The sequence below is a fragment of the Thamnophis sirtalis genome, unplaced genomic scaffold (genome assembly GCF_051295495.1).
Source record: "Thamnophis sirtalis isolate CommonGarterSnake01/CBP01778 unplaced genomic scaffold, rThaSir2_p1.2 scaffold_8, whole genome shotgun sequence".
NCBI classification, from domain to species: domain Eukaryota; kingdom Metazoa; phylum Chordata; class Lepidosauria; order Squamata; family Natricidae; genus Thamnophis; species Thamnophis sirtalis.
The window spans coordinates 18,348,469-18,361,054 of record NW_028261388.1 but is presented as its reverse complement, the minus strand read 5'-3'; the positions used below and the strand labels follow the sequence as shown (position 1 = coordinate 18,361,054).

General features: G+C 36.6%; 1 protein-coding gene across 1 annotated transcript in view; it reads left to right on the top strand.

Moving 5' to 3' along the window:
* Positions 1 to 12,586, top strand: part of CWF19L2 (CWF19 like cell cycle control factor 2) — a 90,559-nt gene that overhangs the window by 47,001 nt on the left and 30,972 nt on the right. The window contains exons 11-12 of the mRNA XM_087721169.1: positions 7,674 to 7,799; positions 9,295 to 9,432. Coding sequence (XP_087577295.1) covers positions 7,674 to 7,799; positions 9,295 to 9,432 — 264 coding nt within the window. The remainder of the gene's footprint in view (positions 1 to 7,673; positions 7,800 to 9,294; positions 9,433 to 12,586) is intronic.

Sequence of the window (12,586 nt, the reverse complement as noted above, 5' to 3'; positions counted from 1 at the left end):
GTTTCCCCGAAAATATGACATGTCCTGATAATAAGGCCATGCCAAATTTTTCAGGTGGGCAAAAATGTAACCCTCCCCTGAAAATAAGCCCCCTGGACAACCCACCCCCCCAGCCAGGCAGAGCGCCACTCACAGACCTAGGGGTATCCCAAAGGCGCCAAGCTGCAGCTTCCAAAGCACGGAAGTAGAATGCTGAGTCTTCCGGAAGTTGCCACTCTGGGAGTATGCTCTGCCAACTGCCAGCCCACAACTATAGAGCATACTCCCAGAGCGGCCGCTGCTGAAAAACTTGGCTGCAGATCTCCGGAGTTTGGAAGCTGGAGAATAGGTTATGCTCGGAGTGCTGTGGCGGCGGCAGCACCTTGGCCTTGCAGGGAGAGCTGGGCCAGGGCATGGTGAAGTTGGGAGGCACACCAGCTGAGGATGGAACAGGCGCTCGCGCAACCTACCTTTCCAGCCAGGCAGAGTGCCACTCACCGATTTAGGGATATCCCGAAGGCACCAAGCTGCAGGAACGGAGTTGGTGCGGCAAAGGCTTGCATTGCTTAGCACCTTTGGGATATCACTGGGTTGGTGAGTGGTGCTCTGCCCGGCTGGAAAGGGGGGGTTGCTGGGTGGCTGCTCGTGAGTGTGGTCACCTCCTGACTGGCATATTGCACCCGGCAACCCCAAAACAATAAGCCCTTCCCCGATAATAAGACCCAATCAATATTTTGTGGGTCAAAAGAAAATAAGACCCTGTCTTATTTTCAGGGAAATACAATATTTATCTTAATTTTGGTTGTCCCGTTTTATTCTGTGTGCCTCGGTGTTAACCTACTACTTGGTTGCATGAATAATAAGTATGCATTCATATTTGCAGTAATTCACTGTTTAAGTCAGTTTTCGTTCACTTGAAATATCCAGTTTGACCAGCTAAATCATTGTTTGTCAATTTTGGCAACTTTAAGATTTATGGACCTCAATTCCCAAGAATTCCCCAGCCAGCAAGACATCTTATAATTGCCAGGTTGAGAAAGAGTAGCCTAAACATTTCCATCCCACTCTGCCTGTTAATGCTATATGACTTCGTTATCTAAATATTGCTGTTCTTTTGTTGATACTGGACCTGGATTAATTTAGCGTCATTTTAGTAGAGAACTACATTTATCTTGCAACCTATTAGACCCGTGCATATGTTTTTCATTAGCTCAGGTCGTTTTTATGTGTCTTTAAGAATCATTATTTTTCCCCTTCCTCCCCTCTCTGTGACAGAGCTATTCTTAAAATTTTATCAATTACCCAATAAGAATTGAAAAACAGCTCCATATTAATAGAAAGTGACCTTGTGTAATCAGTCTGCTTTGCTCAGCTGTATGTTGTGTTCCAATTACATTGGGGAGCCCTTTCAATTTCTGATGTGAAATTATGGAGAAGTCTACTTAAGAGCATATTTTACTTAGCATGTCATCCATCGAGGGTGCTTCTAGGGGGTAAGGAAGCTTGTTGAATTAAAATGCAGGAATTGGTGGTAAAATTTCTAATATATAATCTCTATATACAATTGATATAAATATACACAATGCTTGACTAATCAAATACATATGATGTAAGTCACAGAATGTGCAGCAAGCAATGAATCTAGCTTATAATTTTGAGGTAATTGTTCTGATGCCAAAAGTAGTAACTCATGCTTTTACAATCATGGTTTGATCAGTTAATGCTTTTTACATATGATAGTCTTTCAGGTTTAACGAAGACCTGCTGATGTGCACTTCATCTGTGAACACAGAGGTGGCTCTGCAGTCCCACTCTAGAATCTAATACAATGGAGGCACTGAAACTCCATTGTTGTGGTAACTGTGATTATTATTCTGCAATGCTGTTCAGTTTTATATCAGAATGTCTATGGAGATTCTCAATCATCCAGGTCATGGTTGTCCCAAAGGTGTTTTTTTTCAAGAGGCAACTGGACTTCCTTGTTTTTCTTTAAAGATGTTTTGCTTCTCATCCAAGAAGCTTCTTCAGCTCTGACAGGATGGTGGGGAATGGAAGGATTTGCATTCTATTTGTCTGCAAGGAATATAAATCCTTCCATTCCCCATAATCCAGTCAGATCTGAGAGCGAAATATCTTGAATGAGAAATGAAACATCTTCAAAAACAACAACAAGAAAGTCCATGTGCCCCTTCAAAAAAAAAAAAAACTTTGGGACAGTTTTATATAAGATTTTGGCAGCTCTTGCCTTCAAAACTGATGGAGAGGCTTCATAACACAGCTTGCCAGCAGCTGGTGAGGAATATCAGCACTGAGTCCCTAATTATCATAGCCCAAATGAAATTAGAAGAACGTGTCAACGCAACAGATAACCTTCATATGCCTTGCCAGTTGCCATACGTACTGGAGCCTGGGAAGAGACCTCCAGGTTAGTGCTGTAAAGAAACCCTACTCCATTGTGGCCTCCAGCCAAGGGAACCAGAAGCTGCAGCTGCTGATATAACCTGCTAAGAACCCCTTGGCAAGAGCACAATGGGACTGCAGAGCTATGCCCATAGTTAGCATGCCTTCAAACCTACCATACTGATATGATCCATAGAAACTGTGGATAACTTTATAAAACATAATTTTGTGCCTTTACCGTGGAGAGAATGATCTTCTGCAAATGACATAGTTCCTGTCCAAAATCAGTAAATTAAAAACTGAGCGACTAGCTATCTTGACACATTCCACAAAGCCACAATGCGTGTTTGGTTTTGTTTAATACATTATGTAAGTCAGTTATTTATGTTTGGAATCAAAAGAGTTTTTTTTATGTTTGGAATCAAAACACAGGACACAAAGCAAATAATCAAGGCTCAGAAAACTAAACACACCTTAGGGCTTCGTCCAATGTGTCAACATAGCCAGTCTTTATTAGATGGCAAACAGTGAGAGACCTGCAAAGACAGAGATGCGTTGATATTTACACGTTCCAAAAAGAAAGGGAAAATGATGCAGGCACACATATGCATCAATAATAGATGATGTAAGTATACATATTCATAAGTAATAGATCTTGGGTTACTTCCCAACCCTTCTACTTTTAACATCTTCAAAAAGAGAATAATTGTCTTAATGAAAAGAAACATATCAAGGGGTTGCCATGGGAATCTTCTGATAAGATTTGCTGTGAGGTAGCTGCTTCAAGGCTGCATTTCTTATGTATTTTATTAATGGGTCCCATTCCTCTGAAAATTTACCACATTTATTAGTAAATCGTAGCTTATGGTTTTTCATGTTCTACAAACCCATAGTGTGGACATGTTCTCTCTGTTTAGAAGTATTCTCTTCTAATATGTTCATTTATTTCTCTGTAAGTATTGGAGTCCTCCAAATCATGAAATGACTCCCTTTTTAAAGATTGGAAATCATGTTTGCATAATTCCTGCGATTTTCTTGATTCCTGAAATTTTCCAGGTTCTGGAAAATATTTCTGTTGTGGCTGAATTCAGTTGTATTATTGATACAATAATTGATTGTTCCTATCACCCATCTCCTCCCACTTACTTATATTGATGGTTTCCTGATTGCTTATTTGTACCCTATGACTATCATTAAGTGCTGTACCATCTGATTCTTGATGAATTTATCTTGTCTCTTATGTACTTTGAGAGCATATACACCAAAGACAAATTCCTTGTGTGTCCAATCACACTTGGCCAATAAAGAATTCTGTTCTGTTCTATCCTATCCTATCCTATTCCTATTCGTATTCCTATTCTATTTGAATTACAAGTTAATTAGTGATTTTCTTCATAAAAGCGGAACACTTTAAAAATTATTTTAAAAATACTACATCCTTCTGGAAATCTGGTTCTAAAAGAATAACAACGTGCCATTCTGCCATCTTAAAACTAATTCTGACCATCTAGTCAGCTAAATGGGATGGCAGAGTTAATCTTACCAGCTACCTCCTGGTGAATGAACATTTTGTAGGTAGCCAAGCCTAGCAGGATAGCATTTTCACCAAAAATTGCAAGTCCATTTCTTTGTGGCAGTGACTTTTATTAAAGTAATCATGACATATGAACATGAATTCCAAAGAAATTCATGCTGTCTTTTCCTCATCTACGTCATTTATGTCATTTAAAAATGTAACTCTGTGGGTTGTGTATATAGTATGAATTAGTTGATGAGTGAGAGGAGGAGGAGGATGTTAGGAGTTCAACAACATTTGGAGGGAGACAGATTTCTGTCTCTGATTTGCACATTTTTTAGACATGTTTAGGAACGCCTGATGGAAAACATCTGTCACTATTCTTAAGCAAAAAATAAATAATAAAATAAGCTCCCGATATGGATAAGCTCATCTGAAAGTAATTTATGAAAGAGCTTCCCTGAAATTAGAATGGGAATTTTTGATTGACAGATATTTTAGACTACAGTTATTTGCATATGTTACTGCATATTTCATTGACTTACTTCAGAATTAGTAGATAATTTAAAGATACAGATACATATTAATAGAGTTGGAAGGGACCTTGTAGGTCATCTAGTCCAGTGTCTTAAGCATTATATGGAAGATTGTTGTCCAAGAGCAACATAGAGGTTTGTTTTTTGGGGTGGGACTCAGCAGTGGGTTTCACATTTTGTTACCATCGGTTCACTCCCTGCGTGCAAGGGCCCGGCCTTCCGTGCATGCACTTTGCTAGCGCACATGCCTTCACTCATACGCCCAGCCTCAAAAACGTGCCTAAATAGGACGGCATAGAACTGGGGTGAGTGGGTAGGCCCACCCGCGATTTCCATTATTGGTTTGGGTGAACTTGTCCGAACCAGCTGAATACCTCCTCTGGGCGGGACTACTAACAATACTTACCAACATCTGCAAGTTATGAGGGATTTGTGGCATTAGATGCTGCATGGAATTCAATTTTATATATTGTTAGTGAGAAATTCTCATAGTTTGTTTGGACAGTTATATAAAGTAGTCTTTTAAAATAGTAGTTATATAAAATAAAGTAGTAATATAAAGGGAATATCAGAGTCCTTTTGGACCATGAATGAAAAACTTTTGTTCCAACAGCAATGAACAATACATAAGTAAAATGATTTAGTAAAAGTATTATAAAACATCTACAGGGCGTGAGAGATTTGTAATATTACTTCTTTCAAAGGCTCCATGGAATTCAGTTCCATGGCAAGAAGAAATTCTCATTATTTTACAAATAAACGTGTGAATACCTTTGATGCCAATATCCAAATTTTCCTTCTTTTTATTTTTTATTCAAATAAACTACTGTATTCATTATCAGACTCTTCTTACTTGAAGTACAACATTTAGTAATTAAAGCATGTCCGGTATCTGGACATAATACAAAATATTGCTTAGTAGTTGACAAAAAATATTAACTTTTCTAAAAAAAATTGCTTATGCAAAAAGTATGATTAATCTTTTGTGCAGGAGGAGAGAGATTGTGGCAGATCAAAATATAACAAGGGCAAAATGTATAGATCTGCAGTTTTTTCCCCCACACTTCTTATTATTGCTGTCCTGGTTTTTCTGAAGAATATAATTAAGCCCTTAGAGCTTTGATACTTCCACAACTATAGAACTTTTTTTTCCTTTAGTAGGTTTTAGAATTTTCAGGGGGTGGGCTGTTATTTAGTGGTAGGACAGATGTGAGATCAACACATTGTTTATTTGCCTGAAAATGATTTGGATAGAGATTTATTTCAGCATATATCAAAGTTGACAAAGTCAGTTTTAATGTGCCCAATTTTGATGACATCCCCCTTATTAGAGTTAATTTAATCAATTAACAGACAGTGAGCGGCTGCTTCTTTAATGACTGAGCAAGAAGTTTATATTCTTCTCTTAATTTCTGTTTACAAAGGTTATAAATAGAAATACACACTTGCATCTTATGGAGGCCTCTATTAATGCAAGTAAGTTGAAAATGTTATTCCAGATTCGGTTTTATATGGTGACAGGCTTTCCTATGAAGCTTTCATGGAAAACCAGGATAAGCATGTCTAAAGGATGCGTGTAATAAAAGAGATGAAGGTTACAACATTTTGTCATACCTGCAAATGTTGAAGAATAAGGAAAGGATCTGACTCTTGCTAATTTTCATAGGTGGAGTGGGAAAGAAACCTTTCTTTTATTCTTTTTAGCACTCATTATTCTTTGGCTTGCTTTGCACATTAAATTAAATCCAGTTTGGTATAATGTTTAAAGCACAGGGCTAGAGGCCTCTGGACAGTATAAGTTCCAGCTTGGGTGTTAGGGTCAGCTGGATATCCCTGGACTCTCTCTTAATCCTAAGAATAAGGTAAAGGCAGACCACTTTCAAAATCTTTGCCAAGGCACCTACAGTCACCAGGAATCAATACCGACTCAAAGGCACAGAGACAATGTTAACCCATAGTTAATTCTTATAATTTAGTTATCATGTTGAGCCAAAACAAACACAGTCACTATTACCATTCATTACGTTAAGAAAAAACAAAATAAACATATACTTAATATACCCTGATATATTACTGATTGTAGGAATACAGATGGTACAGAAATAGAATTTGAGAGTTATTGGTAAGCAGACAAAAATAATCATAATAGCAATAGCCCATAAACCTATATACTGCCCTATAGTGCTTTACAGCACCCTCTAGGCCAGGGGTGTCAAACTCACATCGTCACGGCTTCATCACGTGACGTAGTAGGACTTCCCCCCCTTTGCTAAACCGGGCATGGGCGTGGCCAGCGTGTGACGCATCCAGCCCGTGTGATTGGGAGTTTGACAACCCTGCTCTGTTTACAAAGTCAGCATATTGCCCCTCAACAATCTGGTTCCTCATTTTACCAACCTTAGAAGTAAAGAAGTAAAGTAAAGAGCCCTGTCAAGATTGAACTTCAGGCTGTGGGCTGAGTTAGCCTGCAATACTGCATTATAGCCACTGTGTCACTGCTGTTGGTTGGTAGAACATTCCAGACATTATTGGATATGACTACTTAGTTATTTGTACAAATAAAAAGTAAAATTGAAAAAAAAGGTTAGCTATTTGGGAAAGTACAAATCCTTACCTTAGAAAAGAGGCTCAATTCCATTTCCAGATTCTCTTAGAAACTTTTGACCAAATTAATCCTAATGCGAGTTATATCCTTTTAACCTAATCTCGATCCTACACTGAATAGAGAATGGTGGATCAGTTTTTTCCTCCACAGTAAAGATGACATGATAGTGGATGAACACAAAAATCTGGCATATATAACCAAGATTGGTTGGGCTCTGATGGAGGTATAATTTTGTTTTTCCATGACACTTTCCTATCAGCTCAAGGTAATATTTCATGTCAATCACAAAACTTTGAAGTGCGATGAAATGCTATTTGATGTTTTAAAGGTTATAGGGAATAATGTGTATAATACATGTCCAATAAGTTGAAATATATTCAATCATACTTAGAGTATCAGCACTTAAGTTATACCAAATGGGTCATTTGTATATGTAGAGTATAGTTTTTGCTCTTGGAAGGGTCTTAATTCTATATTTATTTTAGTAAAAAATATGTTTAGAATTTTCTAGATTTCATGTTCTGTTTAAATGGCGTATTTTTATATAACAGTTGTTGAGTTTATAAATTAAGGTGCAACACCTGCTTCAGTGTTTGTTAACTCTGTCTCCTTTATTATTTTTTTTATCTTAATATAGAAAACTGGTTTTCAAGAAGACCATGAAGCGATCTTGGTCAGAATGGATAAATCTGGCAGGGCATGGCCTGTTAATGTTCCGGAAGAAACATTGGATCATGTAGGCAGAAGGAGGAAGAATCAAATGGTGGGTGTTATATTAAATGAAAAGAAGGACTAGGAGAAGCATGACAGTAGTGTTCTGATATCTCAGCGGTTGCCACAAAGAAGAGGGAGTCAAACTATTCTCCTAAGCACCTAAGGATAGGATAAGAAGCAATGGGTAGAAACTGATCAAGGGGAGAAGCAACCTAGAACTAAGGAGAGATTTCCTGACAGTGAGAACAATTAATCAGTGGAACAACTTGCCTCCAGAAGTTGTGAATGCTTCAATACTGGAAGTTTTTAAGACGATACTGGACAACTATTTGTCTGAAGTGGTGTAGGGTTTCCTGCCTAAACAGGGGGTTAGACTAGAAGACCTCCAAAGTCCCTTCTAACTCTATAATTCTATTCTATTCTATTCTATTCTATTCCCTTCCACTCCACTCCCCTCCATTCCACTCCACTCTCTCTATATATTACTTATTAGTACATATGTATATTAATAAAATAAGTAATATATAGGCTACTTCTTATTAGTTTATACTCCCTAAACATATCTAGCATTAGAGCAATAGTTACCCTGAAGCTCATATACCTTAAAAAGCAAATTCTTAACAATTTCTAAAATATCATCAAACTTTCCTTTGTCTCTTTTATTATGACTTCTGTGGAATAGTAGAGCTCGTATCAGCTCATCAGTAAGGGGAATGACAACTTTATCTATTTTCCTCTAGGAACTTTCCAAAGGTTCAAGATTTGAAATGTCGGTTTCAACCTTAAACATTTTCTTGAGCTGTTTTGGGAAGGAACAAGGTGTTTCAAATGGTTGGAATGGTCCATTTTGAATAGAAATGCTTTATACATCCCTGTTTTTGAAGGAATGATTTGTAAACATGTTCTATGAAAAAATATCTTTAAGATGCTTTTCAATAATTTTGAACAGCTTTTTCCAGATGCCCATTTTGTTGATTATACCAAATATAAAGTTATATTTTATACTCCATGTGTTCTATCAGTTTACATTTTGTTGACACTAATTTTCTGAACAGGAAGTCCTTATGATCATAGTGGGACCAGAAAATTCATCATTAAACAGCAGTTAAGAGGTATCATGTGACTACATCCAATTCTATGAGTTTTTCCCCCTTTGGTTGTTAAGTGATCAATGATCATTAACAGAGACATTTCCTGCTGGCTTCCCCATTGACTTTGCTTGTTGGAAAATGTCTGGAAAGGTTCCAAATTACAATCATATTATCACAGAATGCTGCAATCATTGTAAAAGCAATCCAATTGCCAAGTGATTAAATCATGATCATGTGAAATGTAGCAATAGTCATAAGTTCCAAGCTTGTAAATCAGTTTTTTCAGCACCATCATAAGTTTTGACGGTCATTAAACAAATGATCATAAGTCAAAGACTACCTGTAATTTCAATTGGCTTGTGGTAGCATGATTCATAATATTTTTCATGGGTTTGTTTTAAAATAAGTTGGCAATCATATCAACCATCTTGATTTTTTGATATTGATTATTAGATACCTACTCATGTGGATAAGGAAAGAATCCGATATTTTCAAGATGATGATAATTTGGACCTGAAGGATTTGATCAGGAATGAAAAGATGAGTACATCAGAGGATCAAAATAAGCTTTTCATGAGAATGGCATCAAAGGTAAGACTTGACAGTCTGAATTCTTTCTAAAAATTAAAAGTACATTTTTGATATTTTAATTTTTTAAACGATTATTTTGTATATTCTAAGATGTCTTTAGACTTAATTTAAATTAGATTAGAATTTAATTTTGAGGAAATTAATTTAGTAGTGTAATATTTTAGATAACAGAGCTTTCATTTAATAGATTATGTAAGGAAATTCCATTTTTAAGAACAAGAATATCAATTGCTTGTTCTGTGGCATTTATATTTCTTATGTCCATGAATTTTAGTTTTCAATAGATTTATAATAGGATCCTAAAAATTCAATGCTACAATGCAGTTTTAAAGTAACAAACCCTGTTGTTATAAAAGTAAGATTGCTAATACTAATTTACAGATTGCAGACAGATAAAATCATACTTATACACATAAATCTGCTCAGCAGTTGTATGGTTTGTCAAAATCGTGAAATCCGCATTGTAATTTCATAATACAAGCTCCGCCCCTTAGGTATTTGTGTGCAATATTCCAACATAAATACAAAAGAGATGTGTCTCAACACTTGTTTTTTCTTTATCTATCTTTGCCTTATACTTTCTTCTTTCTTCCTTTTTATTTTCTGCTTTGAGCTTTGTTATTGTTGAAACAGCTGTCATGTTTTTTTATGAGTTCTAATGATTTGATGAAAAATCAATATAAGTGTTCCAATTAGGTGTTTCCTTTTGGTTACTCCAGCCTAGTTTCTCAAGTGTAATTTACAACTCAACTTGGGCTCTCATGGCTTCTCTTGCCTGTTTATAATGATAATCAACTGAAAAGAACTGAAGCCACATCTTATGTTGAAAAAGGGGGAACATGCAGCTTAAATGTTCTCTAATAGCTTATGTGTGCGCTCGATAATGTTGGTTTAATTTATATGTACTCTGTTCTATTTCTGAAGACTCTTAAGTAGACTTCAGAAAAGATTAAAGATACTGAACAATTATTGTGATACTGACCTCTCTCTCGGTCTAGCATTAGTACAATTGGATTGGTAGAGCACACTTGTCTGAATTGTTCACTGCTCCACTTCAGCAGTCTTTCCCTTGAACTAGCACTCCTAACGTGCATCGGTACTGCAGAGCCCATTTCAATCTCCAGACAACATTGCTCTTTAATAAAATAACACATTTTTCAAAAGCCAGTATTCAACCTATATCCCTCTTAGGTTACCAGCCATTCCACCTCTTCCCTCGAAGATATACTTCCTCTTCCCAATATTCCTCCTAGTTTTTAAGATTCCCATCATCCCCAGCAGTGGATTGCACATTTCGTTACTATTGGTTTGTCCAGTGCGCATCTACACACTTTGTGTGCACACACGTGTGAAGTGGGCGCTTGCACCTTTTATGCATGTGCCCAGCCTTCCATGCATGTGCTTTGTTCATGCGTGTGCCTTCCGCACATGTGCCCAGCCTCAAAAGCGTGCCTAAATAGGATGGCATAGAGCTTGGACAAGTGGGCAGGGGTGGGCCCACCTATGATTTCTGCTACCAGTTTGGGCAAACTGGGCAAACTGGCTGAATACCACCATCATCCCTTTCCTATTCTCTAATTCTGTTATCTGCTTGCTAAAATTGTGCTGGAATATCTGGGCTGCCTTTGTATCTCTGGCAGATTCGCAGAGAGGCATGGCCTCCTGTTACCTGTCACAGTGTGATTCCCCCCCCCCTCCCACAAGAGTTGTGCTTTTTCATTTGCTGTTCTGCAAAAGCAAAGCAAATGGAAATTGAATTCCTATTTCTTCAAAGTTTGCAGTTGTAAATCAGTGGTCTGAGTTTCAGGGGTGATGGGGACTATTGAAGGTAATTTTACCATATGTGGGCTACAAATTTTTCCATCTCACTTTAAAAGAGCCATTTCGTTTTTATGAAAGAGATTGGTCTGAGAAGTAATTTTTCTACTAGTCCTTTTTTTTTTTTTTTACAGTTTAGGAATGGATATAATTTTATATTTAGCTGAATACTTGAAAGAAGGTTAAAAAATTTGAACCATATAAAAACCATTAAGTCTTCTTAATCCTTACAACATCTTAGAGAGAGATGATTAACCCAAAGACTCAGAGTGGGCTTTTTTGGAATAAAGAATTTAAGCTAGTTTCATAGAGTAATGGATTGACTTTTAGCATGCACGGGGGTGGGTGGATGAAAGAGAGAGAGAGAAAGAGAGAGAGAAAGGGAGGGGGAGAGATAAACTGGGGGAGGGGGGAGAGAGGGAGTTATATTTACATGATATATAACAATGGATGAAATCTGCATTCAAATTTTAATTTTAGGGATTTTAGCTTCTAATTTTTTTCCTCATTTTTATTAATAATATCTACAGATCAGGATGACTTACTGTTTGATATCTTTATTTGAGGAAGAAATAAAAATACATTTGTTGATATAAAAGATTAAAATTATGAAAAGCCGTAAAATAATATTTTGCTTAGATCCTGAGAAAAGTGATTCTTCAATCACAGAAAAAGGATGTTAGAATAAAAATAACAAAGGCATTTAGGAAAATAATCTTAAAATAATTACTTCTAATTTTTTTTAAAAAAAGAAAAAATGAAATGGGAACAGCAAGTAAACTTGTTTGTGTTTTTTTTTTCTCCTCACCACACCAGGATTATGTCACTAGCCAAGGCCATTTTTGTGTTGGGAATCATCACACATTTTTAAAATGCTAAACTTCCCCAAACTTATTAATTAATAATTATTTTAGTTTTCCTGCCCTCAGGGAAATTTTACATGTCTTTCCAGAAACTCTGCCAAGGAACTGTTTGAATACCTTAGTTTGTAGGAGCCACTGGCCGTATCTATTAGGAACTGTTACCTGTCCAAGTGAATAGATTTTCTTTGCATAATGAATGTGAACATTGAAAGGATGGAGAAATGTCCTTCGGGAAGGCTTCCCTGTAATGATTTAACAGCTTATTTAGAAAGAATAAAAGTAAAATATGATTATCCCCATCATCCAATGTGCTATCTTTGTATAATAGAAGAATTTCATCCATTTCTGGCTTCCTTCAGGTTTTTAATTTTTGTGAAGTTGCATACTGGCCATTGCACATTATGTGATTTCAGCTATTCTTCCTTTTTAATTATTAAATCACCACTGGCTATAACTTTTCTTTTGGAAATATT